Raw genomic sequence first — 19,700 nt, forward strand, 5'->3', positions numbered from 1 at the left:
TGGGATTGTGAGACTTGTCTGGTTGCGTGACCTTTGTAAAGTAGCAATTTATTTGTGCATTTTGTTTCATATGTGGATCAAATAACAAAAACCGTGTTGTAAATGCTAAAGTATCAAATAAATATGAGCTATTTTTACATCCAAAGTCATCTCAGAGAAACGACTCTGACCCTGGAAATCTTGTGACCCCCTAATTGCAAGTTCTCTTTTCTTTCAAGTCGTTTATCAAAATCAATAAATAGCAAAAACAATGAGTTTGATTCTTAGCTCTTTTGTACTTATTTTCTCTACTGTAGTGGGTAGAAAGTAAACCGGCATTAGACAAATAATTGCATCAACTGGAACTCTTTCAGTTTCAAGTACGTCTAAGCAACTTTAGGTCTCGGGGAAAAGGTCTCATTTCAAGGACTTGGATAAGGCGGCAGAGTGTGGATTCTGCTGCCAATGCCTCGCGGCCAAGGCCAGATCTGGCAGTATATGAAGAGGTGAAATGGGAGAAAGAGTCCCTCCTCAGAATGGGGAGTATATTAGATAAATAAAACCTGTTCACCAATAGCATTAAAAATAGGTAACTCTTAAAAATGAATTTTGTGGGCCACTTAAAATTCATTTAATCCTTACAACCACCACCATGAGGTATTACTAATTCATGTTTTAATCATATTATTTTATTCATATTAATTCATTTTTCAGAGGAAAAAATGAAGAACAGAGAAAACAGTAATTTTCCCAAGATTCCGTGACTTATAGGAGTGGCAGACTTGTGATTTGAACCCAAATGTCTGGACTCTACCCAACACTGTGTACCACAGCAAGAAACAAATAAAAGGAGATCAGCTAACCGAAATATGATAGATTTATATGTAGAAAAAGCAAAGCTCTTCCAGTACATTGCTGGTATAAAAGGCAAGTTGCTAAATAGCATTAGAGTGCGACTCTTTTTATGTTAAGGGAAAAACCCCTACAAAAATGCAAAAATATAAAACCCCAAAACCAACCTGTAGATATGTATTGGATATGAATACATCTACACAGGGAGTCATATCACAATACTAACAGTGGTTATCTCTGGAGAGGGGAGTGGAATGCTGGAGACAAAAAAGAGGGTATTTCATAATCTATATATAAAATCTGAATTTTAAAATATTATAAAGAAATAATCTGAGAAGAAAGAAAAGCGAAATGCCTAAATGCCAAAAATTAAATATGAAAAAAGTTGGTTCTAGATGATTCTTATATCTTACTTTTGCTGTTGAGAATACAATGGGTGAAAACTACTTGCCACAAATTTCTTTTCCCAGTTGAGAGGGTAGTATGTTGTCCTAAAATGCTGTGGATAGGGCGACTTTTCATGTATTAACGGCTCATATATATACATGCCCCTCTAAGTCCTATGTGACCCTTAAATACAAACTATTTCAAGTACACTAGAACCTAGAGTATAACAAGCTCTTGTTTTCAAAGGCAGCTTATAAAACACTATAAACATAATTGATGTCTCCTGTAAATCTCAATCCAATCTTTGTTCCCACAGGTAACCCACCAGCAAATATATTTTTTCTATATGTAACTAGCCATAATTTTTAGTATCATTTTGCATACTTTATATAACTGGTATCATAAGAAACATTTTGTTCCACAACTTGCTATTCTCACTTATTTTTGAGATGTACCCATGCTGACATACATAACCCTAACTCGTTCATGTTGACTGTTGTAAAGAAGTCTATCATACATGTATTACCAGTATCGAGCAGTGGTTAGGACCCTTCTGCTGTTATACACAAGGCTGCCATAACATTTTTACAGGCGTCTCCTTATGCATGTGTGTAGGTTCTTTCAGGTGACATGGTAAGGGATCTTTATTACTACTAGATATCGTAAAATTGATGGTTGTGCCAGTATGCTTTCCCACAGCTTGATGTTCTTGACAAAACTTGCTATTTTGAAACTTATACTTTTTGCTGATTTGAGGTGGTTACCTCCCTGTGTTTTTAACTCATACTTTCCTGGTTAGTGAAGAGTATTTTTTCCAGGTTAGTTGGCCTTTTGGATTTCACACTTTCAGTGTGCTCATATTTCTATTGAGTAGTCTTTTTATGAGTTATAGGAATTTTTATATTTTCATAAATTAAACCTTTCATATATATTGAAAATATCTTTTGGCTTATCTTTTAGCTTTCATAGTACTTAATGTACATGTTTTAAATTTTAATGTATTTAAATGTATCAAATATGACTGTGCCTTTGTGTCTTAAACAATTTTTCATATCCTGAGGTCTGAGAATATTGAATATATTCTTCTAAGTTTTCAAATAGTACTTTTAAAAGATAATCTTTAATACAAATAAAATATATTTAAGGTTTGGAGTAGGAAGCCAAATTTATTTTTTTCTAAGTGGATAATCAATTGTACAAACACAACTTTTCAAAAATTCACTCCTTTTTCTGTTGGCTTATAATGATATAACTTAAGTATCTTTATATGAGGGTCTCTCCAACTCTGACTCAAGGAAAATGGCAGCAACATTTAGCATTTGAGACGCCCTTACCAAGTATCAGCAACCATACAAAGCATTTCACATGTTTAGACCATGGATTTTGGAGTCAGAATGTTAGGGCTTAACTGTGCACTAGGGAGCCCTAATAAATGGTAGGCCTTACTATTATTTGTTTGTTCACTGGCTGATAGAAATGTGTGTATCAGGTGAGGCACAAAAATATCCTGGTTGACACAAACTACATTTTTAAAAAAAGCACCCCAAATATACAACTTGCTTTTATTTAACAGGAAAAAAAAAATGAACACATTTTCCAAAGAGGCAGATATTCCAGTAGCTTTAATAGAAATAAACGTAGTATCAGCTTGTTTGAACAAAGCTTTTAGAGTAAGTGAACAATTAAATTCTTTTCGTAGGGACAGAACCCCAACAAGCCCTAGATCCCAGAGTAGTTATAAGCCAACAAATTAGGCATTGTTTTGCTTAACAGTTTTAGCTTTAATGTAAATATATATTATTATTTAGAATATTAGCTTCTGAACTACATAATGACTACTTTATCATTTACTTGAATTAAAACCAGGATTTCTGACTTCCAAATAATCTTTAAAGTTTTCCAATATGGACATAAACTAACCCCTATTCCTCTCTACATATCAAATGTGAAATAACTATCACAATATATCAACATTTTCACAGATTTTTAAGGCTTCTGGCACATAAAATGTGTAATATCTGTGTGACAATGTCATAATTATATACAGAAAATATTAAAAATTATTCTTGTGCAATTTAAGTTCTAAAGACTAAAAAACCAAGTGTTCCATGTTAATAAAATATTAAAATACTATGAGCTTCCTATAAGTTTGACACTGATTTATAATTACATAAAGAATACACAACTTTTTCACACTAAGTGATTCGTTATGGAAAATAATTTTTGAACTGAATATACTTATTTGGTATCACTAGTTTTCTAACTTCTTTCAGCACAAAACAGGCTTTATTTAACTTATAAATGTTTCCAATTAAACTGTAACATTGAGGCGGCAAATGTCAGATCTGTTTGCCTAGCTATTTATGTGTCATACAAATACACATCTATGCATCTTAATTTATACTTTTATCTAAGTCACTGTTGTAGAGAATGTGTCAGTAAATGAAGTCAGTAAAAAGTGATTATTTCTCATTTGAAAAAATTGAAAGTCATTTACACTTCGTTTCAAAGTTCTAAAGCAGCATATTTAGCTCTTAAGGCAAAAAAAAAAAAAAAGAAAAAATTATTATAAATTATAAATTCTGGTAATTCTTCTGGCATTAAAAGCCATAGCACAAATTCTTATACTTTAACAGAAAATATATTAGTGCACATCTGAATATACATTTGCCAGCATTTTCCGTTAGTATGAAGTTGGTCTGTGAAGCGGAAAAGGGGAAGTGTACTATGGCAGGGCAGCATTCAACGGCCTTCCTGGGCTTCAGTGGACATGGAATGGCTGAGTCTTGACCTTCCATTCACAGATATTGTATTTGGTGGAACGGTAACCTAAGAGAAAGAAATACACTTTGCACCCATCAATTTAAAATGGTACAGCTGCCTAATTTTCGGTTTTCAACAATTACCACATTTTAAGTTCTGCTTAATTGTAAATGCTAACATTTAGTATTTATTACTTAATAAACTATAAATAATCAATAATAAATGTTCACTCTACTATAAAATTAAAAAATGAGAGAGTTGTTATTTCCACAACAAACAAGTTAAATAATCCATTGACACATTTTAGTCTTTACAAAATTACCACATCAACACAAAGGACAAAAGCACAAACAGACTGCACGCCAAGCTGTTAAAGAGCATTTGTAGCTAGATTAATTCTGGCTCCCAGAAAGTGCCTTAGAGAATGTAGGAAAAAAACTGAATTTCACAAAGGAATGAATTTTACAATTTTTGTATTGATGGTATATATTAACTTGAAGTTTCCCTCCCATTGACCCCTTATTGACAAAACAAGACAAATAGCCTTTGGTTTTTAAAATGCTTTCATATGAAGGGCTTAAAAAAAAAGTAAAATCTATGACTGTTGTGTCAAAATAATTGCATAATGAAAAGGTTTTTTTTTTTCCTTCAGTAAATCAACTCCTAATTTTCCAAATTCTATGGCAAAGTCTTCAATTTGCAAACTGTGAGTGAATAGAAACACTAAAACACGAATTTCCTAAAGTCTAGCTTTAGAAGAATATAAAGAAAAATCATCTGTATCCTGAATAAATATGTATATTTTGAAATATTGAACATAAAATATAATGAAGATATTTTAAGTTTATCTCTAGATTATAATTTGACTAATTTAGATTCATAATTAAACACTATCATCTCACAAGAACTAAAATACAAACGGCCACAGATTCTGCCTATCAACAGAATAAATTAGTGAAAAGGAAAATGAAATTGGCAAATGTAGCTTGGATTTAGTTTCCTTGTGCTTCATGTCTTGCTTTTACTAAATGGTTATCTAAACTAATGAGTTTTCTTGTCTATCTTATGAATCCAGAATGGAGTAAAGTGGCTGACACTACAACCTGACATAAAATGTCTAAAAAAAGGAGTTGCCACCAGTAGAAGGGAGAATTCATCTGCACCCTGTTCAGTATTCATGTTCAGTATTCATTTCTTTCCAAATATAGCCAACAAATGACAGGTAATGACTTTTCATTGTGTAATCATGGTCCCAAATTCTCTGTGTATAGAAGAATTACTATTGTAATTCTTGCCAAAATTGTAGTTCTCGTAATTCTTTGTGAAGTAAAAGAGAAAATTTGTTTTAAGCATTTAAGAAACATACTGATGTTTAAACTCTAAATATTTAATCTACAATTAAAGGTACTCATTGTAGTGCCATATATACAATGTCCACCAATAAGGAGCAAGTAAGGTATATTACATTTATATAATCAAATACTATATAGCCTTAAAAGATTGGTATGGATATATGTAATCAGATGAATAGCTTCAAGAACTATATGTTTATGAATGATTTGTAGAAGATTCCATTTTTGAAAATTAAATGCTTATAAACTACAAAAATGGCCTAGAAGGTTACACAGTAATCTGTCAAGAGCAGTTACTTTTGGAGTAAAATGGCATTTTCTTTGATATTTAAAAACTTGTTTACTAAACTTTTAAACATGAGAAGATGTTGCTATAATACTATCCTATAAATTCTGAGGGTAGAATTCTTATCTATTTTTAATGCCATTTTATACCCACTTTACATCAATGTTTATTTTAGTGCCTGGCGCACTGTAGTGCTCAATGAATATTTCTTTAATAGGATATAACTTTTTACAAACATTTATAAAAGTATTGCTTGAATTTTTTGAACAAGGAATATGTTACATTTAGATACTGTAAAAAAATAACATTTAAGGCCAGGCGCGGTGGCTCACGCCTGTAATCCTAGCACTCTGGGAGGCTGAGGCGGGCGGATTGTTTGAGCTCAGGAGTTCGGAACCAGCCTGAGCAAGAGCGAGACCCCGTCTCTACCAAAAATAGAAAGAAATGAATTGGACAACTAAAAATATATAGAAAAAACTAGCCGGGCATGGTGACGCATGCCTGTAGTCCCAGCTACTCGGGAGGCTGAGGCAGGAGGATCGCTTGAGCCCAGGAGTTTGAGGTTGCTGTGAGCTAAGATGATGCCACGGCACTCTAGCCCGGGCAACACAGTGAGACTCTGTCTCACAAAAAAAAAACAAAAAAAAAAACATTTAAGAACTTACTGATGTGAATATACTAGTTGATTGTCTACCCTTGAAGTTTAAAAATTTTCAGAAATTTCACATAGTTTTCTTGTTGCCATAAGGAACATAATTATGAAATGTTCTATCATTTATTTTTATTTTAAAAACATAGGGAAATAGCTGCCAACCTGAAACTCTTTGATTGTTCAAATTCAAACCAAGGAAATTTGAATAAAAAGCAGACCAATTAAATAAACAAAAAAGCCAACAGGATTCTGGGTAACACATCCAGTTTTTCCTTTCCCTCCAGGCTTCTACTGAGCCAAAGACAAATTTTAATTCTGAGAAAACAAGTAATATATAGTGCTAAATATCATTCATTAGTTTTTTTCAGATCTTGTTTTTACACACCTATATTTTATTTCTAATAGCATGATAACTTGATTTTTAGTAATTTAGGCACCATGAATTAAAGCAGCCAAAGTAGTTTTGTGTCAACATAGGCCAATGATATTGGATTAATCGGTCTTACTCTCCATAAATAATTTGCTGTTTCATATATAAATCTTAACGCCAAACAATTTATAAAATACTGAGCTAGATTTATTAATGCTTTATATGAAGACAAGACTAATTTCTGTGACTAAATGGGGGTTGAGTGGAGGTAAGGAATGGAAAAACCCTTTAGAAACTTGAAAAAAAACATGGCATGTTCACAACTACATTTACATGAGAGCAATCAGCTAGATAATTGTTCTAATGTGAACCAACCATTATAATGAAGGTTAATTGCTCAGGTATGAACCAGAGCCATAAGGCAAGTTGGTACCTGGAGTTAAATTAAACATTTGGGTGTCAAGATACAGGCAAACACAGTGCCAACTTTCTGATGAACAATCTAAACCTACTGTCAAAATCACTGGAGATTTTATTTGGCAGTGTAATTGTTGTTTTATAAAAAAAGAGTCAGAATTTAAAAGAAACTAGGAGAAACCTTCAGTACAGGACGGAAACATGGGATTTAAGATCACAAGAAATTAAGAGCCTGCTTGTGTTCATTTTTGCCACTTTTTTTCAATTTTATGAAATAGAATACATGTGTGAAAAGTACATTGAACATAAATATTCAGCCCAGTGAAAGTAAACAAACATGCATATAACTCACCACCCAGGTCAAGAAAAAGAATACCTTCAGCCCCCTACTAATCTGGTCTTTATTTAGAATTTGTATATTTTCTTCATCATAGATTTTTGCATTAATTTGGCTATTTTAAATATATTACATTAAATAACATTTATGTTGATTAGTTTTTGATTCCCTTTTAAATTGTGTGCCTGTCCTACCTCAATAGGCTCTCGACAACCCTGTTTCTTCCGCTCCGCAGGTTACCACTATCATGATTTTTATAATTACTTCCTTGCTTTTAAAAATAATTGCCATCTATGCATGCATCACTAAATAGTTTTGTATGCTGTCAAACTTTACATATACGCATTTTTGTGTGTTTGTCCACTTTATTGTTATATGATAGTTCATTCTTTGCATATACTACTATTTATTCTACTAATTAGATATTAAGGGTATATTTACTCGGTGTTATTACAAATAACGTTTCATAAAAATTCTTACATGTTTAAGTCCTGGTACACAAAAACACAACTTTTAGGATATGTAACTAGATATAAAAATCTTGGTCATGAAGTGTGGACACTGTATAAACTTTATTAGAGCCTATGTCCATTTTCAGTGAAATAAAATGGATCATGTATGGAATTTTCATTAAAAAAATTTAGGAGGTGGCACTATATAGACTTAGAGCTATCAGTAACCTCCGACTGAAAGAGAAAATTTTAGACTCAATAGAACCTAAAGAAATGAATTTTAAACAGGATACAATTATAGGATCATCATTTAGAGCCTGCTTTCTCTGTTGATTCGTTTCCAGCTCATTCTGAAAGAAATGAACATTTTCTATGTGAAAGGACTGCCAAGTCAGGGCCCATAACACATCAAGTATACAGCTGCTGGCCTGTATAATTCTGTTGGCCTAAAAGAAATTTTCAATTTAATTTTCTACACTTAGTTCATTGAAATTGATTAATATCTGCACTAAGTACAAAGGCATTGCAATCAGTTTCTGTGCAGTTACTTGGTTCTCCCACAGTCCCGATACACCAGTGTATCTCAGACCCAGTCTGTGAATGCATAGAAGGCATAGGCTTCATTTTGCTCATTTTTGTATTCCCAGTGTCTAGTACAATGTTTGGTACTTACGTGCTTAAAGAATCCTGGTCAGATTTATTGAACCGAAAAACCAGTAGTGAGTGGTTTGAAACTCATCCTTAATTTATTAATACAAGATCAGAAATGGGAAAATTTTTATAAGTGAGACTGTACAATGTATTAACATAGGACTGTATCACCCCCCAAAAATATAAATTTGCCATGACCTGTGAAAATACCAATTTCAATATTCAAGGTTAATCCAAATTTTTATGCAGCCTGGCCCCTAAATGAAGACTTTAAAAACAATCTACAAAATTCAAACCTAATGCCCTCAATTATTCCTTCCTGTTTCCTCCACTTTGACAGCACCCAGTATTTTGCCTTGTCTCTGTGTTTGCCCAGACGGGAGTGCCAAGTCCTCTGGGAGGGAATGGCTGACATTCATGGCTCCACACAAACACACTAAGAAAACTGGCTCGAGCACTCAAGTCCAGCCAATGTTGATGTGGTTGGAAAGGCCCGGAAAGCCTTTTGCCATTTTTTCTATCTTTGTAGCATTTCTGTTCCTTTGTAGATTTAATTTCTGTTCATACAATGTTTTTTGCTCCACAAGTCTCTTACTCTTCTCTAAACGGCTTCTAAAATGATTGGAGAAAGAATTCACAAAATGAATGCCTAGGGAGTCAGCAGTATAAGAAGTACTTTTCTTGTCTTGGATGTTGGGTGCTTCCAACCAGGAGGACCAAGGGGAGAAGAGGACAGAGGTTTAGGGAGATGACTGCCTCTAGTGAGTCTAAGTGATGGTGCCTTGCTCGAAGCTTCAGCACATCCTCTGTCCGTGGATGAAGGGGACAACGGAGGAAATTTGCCTGTAAAGAATTCCCTGTGACACTCGTTCAGTGTTTGCCCTGCAAAGAAATATACCTCCTCTCCTGATGCTCTCCTACATGCCTTAGCAAGGAGGTGCTAGACAACTTTGGCAGGACATTACTAAGACTTGAATTTCTGTATTAGCTCTCATCTAAATGCTCTAGATTTTCTTGTTTGTTTAACTTATAAAACTCTCCCCCAAACCCCATGTATGGTAGTAACATTAATCACTGCAGAAGCTATGACTGAAAACTTGCAGGTTCCTATCACCTAATCCACACCTTATCTGGAATAGGGAGGTATTTTCAAAAGAATCTTTCTTACCGTATTAACATAATTTCTCAAAATAAGAGTCTGGGCACTTTCTCTATATATTTATGTAAGAATGAACAAAACTTGTTTTCTACACCTGGCCCACATTGTGGAAAATAGACTCAACATATTTTTAAGTATGTGTAAGACTCTGGACTCTTTCAGCTTATACTTTAAAAATGACCCCTGACATAAAAAAGTAACTTTTGGATCCCCATTTAGATTTAAATGCTAAAAAAAAATTTTCCTTAAGTATTAGTTTAAATTAGTATCATAAACCCAATGTCACCATATGATAAAGAAAACTTACCCTTTTCAATTTGGCAGCAGCCTCTCCAGAACGGATTGCAGTCAGCAAACTATGCCGGATCTGTTCTGGGTCAGAGCTTTGGAATGTTAAAGAACTTTGTCTCTTAAGGGTGGATGATGGACAGTCAGTTGGAGTTGGTATTTGGGAATTCTGTTCATTATATGCAGAGTTATTGTCCTACAAAAAGAAATGCAAAACATTTATATGAATACCAAGAGAAGAAGAGGCCATTTTTGCCAAAAAAAAAAATTCATCATCTTTAAGCATCACCATTTGCCATACTGGTGCTTTAAACACAGATCTGTTACCTCAACCACTGAATTATCTCTAATTCAGTTAGAAGATGAAGGCATTATCTTCTCTTCTCTTGAACTCAGAGACTAAGGAAGAAAAGTGGTACCTCTCTTTGTTTCATAAGTACAGTGGTAATTTTACTGTGCTTGAGTCAAAAAATGCTGGTTTTGCCAATACAGGGAGTTGGCTAGAAGAACCAAATTAATAAAAAATTTTCAAACAAAATAATCCATTTTATGGTTCCAACATATTAAGCTGCGAAACTATCATTTTTAAATGTATAAAACAGTCACATACTGGCAATTTCATATTGGTCAAATCTAATATATCTTCTAACATAGGAATACTAATTACTATGCTACACTTAATAGCTTATGTTGTGTTTCTGCAAGTCACAGGGATTAAGTGCTGACCACGTTTTATTTCTTCCATGAGATTAAAAATAAAAATCAGGAACTTCCAAATTGAAGAATCAAAAATTTAATTAAACTCTTAGGAAGGAATATTTAGTAGATGATTTAACTGGTGTATGTTATCAAGTAATCTTTAAAAATGTCTTTTTCACACTGCCAAATAAATATCTTTACAAAAAAAGAGCTAAACAGGGCTCAGGCAATGACTTAAATAAATTGTATTATCTAAATCAAGCTCCTGTTGTTTAGGAACGGTATTCCATTCCAAGAAAAAACACAGGCTTTGTTCCCAAGAATTAATCTCTGGATCATACATCTCGTCCTGATGCTATATCAAAGTAATAGACATGAATGTTAAATACATGAAGAAATATTCTTCAAGATAAATATTGCTTTAGAATTATGAAAAAATCTTTACTTGGCAATATGGTTAATGTTCTCTTACTCTAGGAATGTTTGAAAAAGTGGTATTAAATACTTTTGGAACTGTCACATAAATATGAAAGTATTCTTTAAACACTATCAGAGTAAAAGTACACAAAATATTTCTTAAAAATTGCATGAGGATTATCATGATTCATGTTGTGAATTTCATCCTCTCCTTTGACTGTATTATCTGAACCTAGCAAAATACAACATTCAGTTGACCAAACACTAAGTTACATAGTAGTTAGATGATATTTTGGTCAGCATACATATTAGAATTGGAAAACTTGACATTGAATTGACAAAAAGGGGAATTAAGAATATTACATTTTATTTTTATTTATTTATTTTTGAGACAGTCTCGCTCTGTTGCTGGGGCTAGAGTGCCATGGCATCAGCCTAGCTGACAGCGACCTCAAACTCCTGGGCTCAAGCGATCCTCCTGTGTCAACCTCCCGAGTAGCTGGGACTACAGGCGCATGCCACCACGCCCAGCTAATTTTTTTTTATTTTTAGTAGAGACAGGGTCTCGCTCTTGCTCAGGCTGGTCTCTAACTCCTGACCTCAAGCCATCCTCTCACCTCGGCCTCCCAGAGTGCTAGGATTACAGGTGTGAGCCACCATGCCGGGCCAAGAAAATTACATTTTAAAGCTCTTTTCAATTTAAATTATTTATGTATAAAAATGTTTGATAAGTTGAGGTTGAATGTGTATGATGGAAAATGCATAACTGAGAGATGCTCGATTATTTTATCTAGTCTCTGATACAATTTATGTTTCTACATAATTAAAACTATTTATTTTGCTATTATATAGTACTGTAAAATTGGTGAAGAAAATAAAGCAAGCCAGAGCATCCAGAAAAGTTGAAAACAAATTAAGATAAAACACAGGAAAACAGTCAGAACCATAAACTAGTACATTATACAAATATATGAACAAAGCAATTTTAAAACATTTGCTAATGGCACAATATATAATGATGACCCTACAGTAATACCCAAACAAGTTATATGTATTATAATAACTCTCAGAGTAAATAATCAGATTCTATGTATTACCACTCTCTTTTCCCTATAATAGCTTGATAAGATTAATAAGGATTCAGAGTTCAGTAGCACACAAACATACCAACATGCTCATTAACCTCCATTTTTGCCATGTTGTTAAATATGAATCCTTATTTTTAAAAAGGTAACATTTACCTTATCAATCACACCAAGTTGTGGAGTGTCCACAAACTCATTTACTGAATGGGTCTTCCCTTCCTCTGTGTTGGCCGGAGATTGGGCAGATGCACCATCACAGGATGAGTCCGTACGTGCTTTACTGAAAGACTGTGACCTTTTCACTACAGCCAGGGCAAACGGAGAAGGAGCAGAGCTTGAGTATGGTCGTGGGGCACCAAAAGCTTTCAAAGTCTTCAGATTTAGTGCTGCTACCTGAGTAGAGGGAAGAGTGGCAGGTTTGGGAGCTGTGGGAGGAGGAGAGGTTTCAGCAGGCTTCTGACTGATGATGTCATCATCAGTTTTTTTAACATGGGGTTGTGGAACAGAATGAATTGTTTTACTTAAGGGAGAAAGAGTCTGCTCTGAAGGAGGCAGCATATCCCTTTCTGCCTCTTCATTTGTCGGTTCATTTAGTGTAGGATTAGGGGCAGCATGGACACTTTTGGCAGCTGCAGATGTCACATAGTGACCTGATACTCTCTTTTGCATCTGCAGGAAAAAAGAACTTGGTTTGGCTTGGGGATTTGAAACCCGAGATTTAAATTTTGACTCCAAAATATTGTTTATATCTTCCAAATTTGGCACAAAAGGAGCTGTGCCAGCGTGTCTTGTCACTTTGGGAGTAGGTTTCAGAGGATTAACTGTGGCATCGTCAGGTGAGCTCACAGCACTGTGTACCTGATGCTCGGTTCTCAAGTTAGGTTTAGGTTTAAGGTCCGGTGGTGGCTCCTTTGGACCTTCAGAAATAACAGGACCGTCTGTTTGGATGGCAGTTTCTTTCACATTCTCTTGAGTGTGCTTTCCTAAAGTGTGTATCTCCTGATCATTTTTATACCCCGTGGTTTCTGATTCACAGTCCTTCAGTATTTCCAAGGATTTGGGAGGCACTATTTTATAAGTAGTCATTCCAATTTTGGGTATATACTCTCTTGTAATTTCATTTGAAGGTTTCGGTTTGGGATTGTAGTCCTGTCTGTAAAATGGATAATTCTTTAGGTAAGAAACAGTTGAATTTTTGTCAATCCCATCTATAGGAGGCAAAAGATCTTCATTACCACGTGTACAAATTGGATCTTTTATGGTGGGTTGATCTTCTGAATGTATAATTAGGCTGCCCTGACTCCTGAATTCCCTTGAGGTATCCACAGAATCTTGTGGACTTAAGGATGAGTGTTGAGTTGATTTGTTATTATTTGAAGTTTGTACACTTTCATCAACTTTGAGGTCAGACAAATTATGATCTTGGTGATTCCCGTAAAAGCTGTTACAGGAAGGGGTTGTCTGAATTGCTGCATCTTGCATTTTTGTCTTCTCTGCATTGGCTTGATTCAGTTTTTGATCTGGTACTGATGAAGCTGCTACATGGTTTTGCTTGTGACTTATGATGGTATCGGTTTCACATGCCTGAGAGTTTGACAGTCTGTCAATTTCCCTGTCCATGTTGTTACTTTTGGTAACATCTCCTACATTGATTTCTGTCTTCCTCACTCCATTTTTCATATTATCTTCTGTATTCTTTGGAAAGACAATTATTTCATTTTGAACTATTGAGAGAAAAAAATATCAAGTTAAGTGTAGGAAGAAAGTAGAAAATCTCAAGTTTTCAATAACAACCTCCCCCAATCTGAAATAGGTTGAATTCTACAGATAATTTTCAACTAACTACACAAAGGTAGGTAGTGGCATGTGACATGCTAATTAACCCCTCTGAGCCTTAGTTTGCTCAGATGTAAATAGGTGAAAATATTTGTTTTACATCATATATGCCATTTATATAGTATGCTGATTAGGCTAGAGTACTGACCAGAGCAAGTGCTCTATAGAAGCTGTGTTTCTTCTTTAAAGTGAAAACTTCATATTTTCAGTCATTGTTAATAATGACAAAGGAAAAAAATTGAACAAAAAAAAAACCCACCCTATTTTTTCTCCATTTTGACTCTTTTATAGCCCTAATATATTTATATTTCATTAAATATAACATCAAAAAGGAAAAAAATCCCAGCAAAGGTTGTCAGTTTTAATTAAGGCATATAACAGAAAACATTACCTTTAAGATTTGAAGTAAAAACAATCTAAGTTAATTGTTTTGTTAATTAAGTGTCCTTGCTAAAGACTTTAAGAGAACTCTATTTTTAGTCATAACATGAGTGATTTCAACTACATAAAAACAGTCACGTTGGTTTAGATTTTTCTCTGTGGGAAATTGGTATCCTTGTTCTAGAGTCAGAGTCAAAGTAGAGAAAGCAACCTCCCTCCCCCCCCATACTATTTTTCTTCTTGATTCTAATTCAGACCTCCTGAAAATGAAAATCCCTTGCCAGTATCTAGGTTAACAAAGCAACAGCTTCCAGTCAACAACATGATGGCAAAGCACGGGCATGAGGCACATGGAAGGAAACACAGGCTTACGAGTCTGTACCACGTGCCTTGTACTGAACTAATCATTTATGTGCCGTGCTCCTCTGTTCAAATGCCCTGAAGAATCATGCCTCCTGCAAGACCACTACTCTTATCTGCAAAACCTTAGTGACCTTTTCAGATATGGGAGTAGTTTGCACAGCACAAGAGAAATGTGGACCTTGGGTGTCAAATCATGAAAGGATGTCAAGTATTTCTCTGTAGTTTTATCATCAGCCACAATAACCTATAAGAAGATTAGATCAATGCACTTCCTAAAATGTAATGAACTATGTAATACAGTTCCTCTGTTAAAAAAAGAAAAAGATATGCATGCATACCAAAAAAAAAAAAATCATGTTGTCAGGGAAATTTGTATATGAACAATTTTTTAAAATACCTTCACACTTTTAAACTTTGCTTAATTGTACAGATTTTTCGTCATGGCAGTTAATATTCTATATTATGTTGTAAGATTCATTAAATATAAAATCTAAAAATGAATTCATTTTTACTCTTTCCTGATTATCAAAATATGTATCATCTACTTCAGTGACTTCTTTTGTCAATGACCAATAATTATTGACTTTTGTGATTTATAAAATTAAGGACATTTCTGATTAGGGATCATAGAAGCAGCACACTCTGCCTCTCAATTTACTTGGTTCATAAGTACTTTTTAATATTTATATGAAATGTTATGAGCACAAAAGAATTTAATTAATTGTCCCTGGCAGCAGAAAATGAGCCTAAATGTATTTTCTTCTCTCTTATTTCTCATTTTTCACTGATATAGGTATTTCCCAGTTTACACAATAGAAACATTTCCCAAAAGAAAGCATATCAATGTAAAAATATATTTTAAAATAAATCCCCTATAATGAATCCTAATTTATTGGTTTTAGAACTCTACATTTCTTTTTTTCATATTTTTGGTGGGTTACACCTACTTTACCATTGTCTAACTCTGAATGTCTCATCAACATTTCACAATTATTCCCAATGACTGTCAGGCATGGAAACTTAGAATCCATCCTCACACATATCTGACAATGATAAATATCTGACAATGATACATATCTGACAAGTGTCGATGAATGGCTAAGGCCACTTTCCAAGGATGGCCAGTAGAGGGAGAAGGTAGCTTTTGTATTATCCTACCCCCCTACTCAAAACTGACACTGACATCTGCCACCTTACGAAAGGATGATTTAGATTAAGTGTAGGTGATTTAGATTTAGGTAAGGGAAGGAAAAAAAGAAAACAGAATTAAACTAATTTAAGAATAACAGAATTTATTTATTTTAAAAAACACCTACAGTTGACAAAGGTCATTGCAATTCATGCATAAATTAAAATATTACATAAATGTACCTGTGACTCTAGCCCTAACCTGATGTCAAAATCTTAAAGAAAAATGACTCAATTTCACTATTATTTTAATGAGAAGGAAGCAGTTTTAAAATCATGATTTCTCAATAGGAAATCAATAAATCATGATTTCTATGATGCTACTGCCATACTAGTATATGCTGTGAAAAACTGAATCAAGAGGGAAAAAAATGGGGAAATTATTTTTAGACCTTCTCAGTATGGTATCTCACAATGGTATTGAATGTATGGGAAAATGAATCAGAGGCATACATAGTCAAGTTAACACACATAAATCACACTTCTAAAATTATATACGTATAACATTGGGATTATCCATGTCTTATCTAAATATGAATATTATATTCCTATGTTTTCTAGGAATCTTAACCTAGTATTTTATATTAACATAGTAGATTAGACTATGAGAATTGATAAGCCATTTGCTTCTTATCCCCTGAAAATACCACTGCGTACTCCTTGAATTTTCTATTTGTATAGAATTGTTTTTATGAAATTCCATCCTAGGTACATATTTTAGGAGTATCTAAGTGTTCTTCCACATGCTTTGAGGAAGTCAAAAAAAAAAGTATTAAAATTTCTCTGATCCAAGACTGTCCAACCCAGTTGGGGAGTCAGGAAGACAGAATTACATGGCTTCTAATAATCAAGTAAAAAAATAAATAAATAAATGAAATGTTAGGATTTGAATAGAAACTGAATAGGTAAAGCAGATGGAAAATTGTTTGCCATGCAGACAACATGAATATACGTCTAATAGTACAAGTGAACAAATTATATCATGAGAAAAAGAAGAAACTGTCTTGATTTGGGGATGAGAATTGGTAAATAGTGGTGAATAAGGTTGTATAATTAAGGTTTGGGCCTTAAAAATCACACAGGTAAGTTTCATCCAAGGTGTCGCAACTTCAGTATGAAGGAAAACAGGCTTGGACTAGGGAGTTAGAAAAAAGAGAAATAGACCACAAATAGATAAATAGGGGATATATCTTTAAGATCCAAGATCTTAATTAGATAATCTCTAAGACATAATTTTTAAAAAAGTACTACACAAGGTAGAGCACACTTTAGAGCAATACTGACTGAGTTTAAATCCTAGGCCCAGCAGTTACTAGTTGTGGGACCTCAGCTCAGTTACTTAATATTTCTTCAGTGCAATCCTCTATAAATTGGGACTAAAAATAATAGTACCCATAATTCCCATAAATGAGAGGTATTAAAGTGAGTTAACATATGAGATTAAATGACTTAATACACATGAAGTACTAAGAATCGCCCTGTCACATAATAATATTATGAACGTGTTGGCTATTACTGTTTATATAACTCACCATTCTCTTGGTTTGGGCCCAAAGACTTCGAGCTTCTTATACTATCATCTGCCAACTCTTCACTGCTTGTATCAGATATTGTGCTACGTGGTCCTCTGAAAGATATGATATTGTACATTGTATGTTCATACTATTCAAGCACACGCGCACACACACACGCACGCAGAAAACAGGCAATAATTTACAAAGACGGATGGACTAAAATAATCCTCTTTTTCTGCCAAATACTGGAAATTTAATAGCAAAGGAAAAATACAACTGAGAGGAAATGCTGCTATGAAACATTAGCTTTCATATGGTGGTCCAATTACAAAGAAAAATAAATATAAGAAGCTTGGTAAAATGAACACCTTTCCAAAAGTATCTTTATTTTGTTATTATCAGCTATCTATCTTTTAAAGAAAAAGGAAATAAAATGAAACATTTTAGTTTTACATCTGGCAAGATCAACTGTATAAATCAGAATGTGGATTGCCCTCACTGATTTTGTGGTGATAGAATAGTTTAATTTGGAGACAATCCCACGCAAATTATAGTAAACCTCCGATGAAGATGTTTATTTTGCTTGGTCGATTTCATCTTTATTCATGGTGTTACATTTCAAACATAATATATGTGGACTAGACTATAGCTTTCCATTCCTAGTATCAAGTGGAAAGTTGACCGCACCATAAAGTTGACTGCAAAATAATACTGGTGATTTAACATCATACTTTAATATACAGAATTGTTTTCATACACCAGTCAGTGGAAATCCTTCAGGAGTATTTGGTGAAAACTAAAAATTAAATTTAGGTCACATAGGTAATAGACAAAACACGCACACAAACTTCGAGTCATACAAATTAACTATGTTATGGTTTATCTGCACAGGGATAGAACTGTCAAATTTGATTTTCTTTGAACATAATTATGTGAAATTAGATACTTTATTAATAAATTTGTATCATGATGGTAAAAGGAATGGAATATAAACCAAAGGGCTGACTATATTTGTGTTTAAAATATCAGATCTATATTTCAGAAGACTGGCATTAATTAAACAAACTGCCACCAAACCTCTGACACACAGACTACTTACTGTCCATCTGTGCTTCTAGTTTTGTGTTTTTCTTCCTTGGAGTTTTGTGAGGACTTTCCACTCTCATTGCCAAGGGCTGAGTTGGGATCATTTTTCAATGCACTTATTTTATCAGTAGATACAAAAGGAATATCTTGTGACTTCAGAGAAATATTTTCAGCCTCATCTTTAGGCACTTCACTCAGTTCTTCCTTTTCATCTATCTCTCCAAGGCTATAATCAGAGTTTATTCCAGCTACAAAGAAATGCAGATATAATCCTAAATATTAATTTGCCTCATTCATCATATGCAGTCTTGGCAAGGAAGAAATTTTTAAAATAATAATTAGCTGGACTCTTTTAAACAAACTTTCAAAAGACGTTTTGTAAGCCAACAACACTTTACTTGTGAAGTTATTAAAGCTTAAAATTTCACTAGGATTTTTTGAATACCTGATAGATTTTTCCTAGAGATCATCAAAATAGGAAAAATTGCCTGAAAAATACTATTCTTTGTTAAAAGAGAATGGTATTAAATTGAATCTATGAAATGTGTATTAAATTAAATCTATTCTAGTGTACTACTTTTTCTTCTTATTCATTCACTCAAAAAAATGTTGTGTCAAACACTATTGTAGTTGCTGGCAGGGTTGTGGGTTTTTTTTTTTTTCATCCTTTAAAATGAGGTACAATTTACATTCAGTAAAATTCAGCATTTTTGGAACATAGTTCTCTGAGTTTTGACAGACATATATAGTTTTGTAACCAGCACCACAATCAAGATACAGAAGAATTCCGTCAACGCTCTAAATTCCTCCATACTTCTTGGCAATCAACCCCAGTCACTAACCTTAGCCTCTGGCAACCATTATCCCTACAGTTTTTTGCCTTTGCAAGAATGTCCTATGAGTGAAATCATACACTCTCTAGCCATTTGAGTCCAGCTTCTTCATTTAACGTAACACATTCAAGATTAAATCATGCTGTTGCATGGATCAGTTATTCCCTCCTTTTTATGGCTAGGTTAGTAGTATTTCAATACATGGAAAAACCAGTTTGTTTACCCATTCCCTCAGTTTAGGGACATTTGTATTGTTTCCCAATTTTGGCAATTATGAATAAAAACTTTATAACTCACGGGCAGGTCTTTGTGTGTGCAAGGGCTTTCATTTTGCTTGAGAAAATAGCTGGGAG

The 19,700-nt window shown here is 33.8% G+C and overlaps 1 protein-coding gene across 1 annotated transcript in view; it reads right to left on the minus strand.

The window, feature by feature from the left end:
- Window positions 1-2,847: 2,847 nt before the first annotated feature.
- Window positions 2,848-19,700, minus strand: part of COBLL1 (cordon-bleu WH2 repeat protein-like 1) — a 185,328-nt gene continuing 168,475 nt past the window's right edge. Inside the window, exons 10-14 of the mRNA XM_012655818.1 lie at window positions 18,528-18,762; window positions 17,447-17,541; window positions 12,303-13,870; window positions 9,965-10,141; window positions 2,848-4,047 (exon numbers count right to left, since the gene is read on the minus strand). Of these exons, the coding sequence (XP_012511272.1) occupies window positions 3,961-4,047; window positions 9,965-10,141; window positions 12,303-13,870; window positions 17,447-17,541; window positions 18,528-18,762 (2,162 nt within the window). The 3' untranslated portion in view covers window positions 2,848-3,960. The remainder of the gene's footprint in view (window positions 4,048-9,964; window positions 10,142-12,302; window positions 13,871-17,446; window positions 17,542-18,527; window positions 18,763-19,700) is intronic.

This window comes from Propithecus coquereli, unplaced genomic scaffold, assembly GCF_000956105.1.
Source record: "Propithecus coquereli isolate 6110/MARCELLA unplaced genomic scaffold, Pcoq_1.0 Scaffold49, whole genome shotgun sequence".
NCBI lineage: Eukaryota > Metazoa > Chordata > Mammalia > Primates > Indriidae > Propithecus > Propithecus coquereli.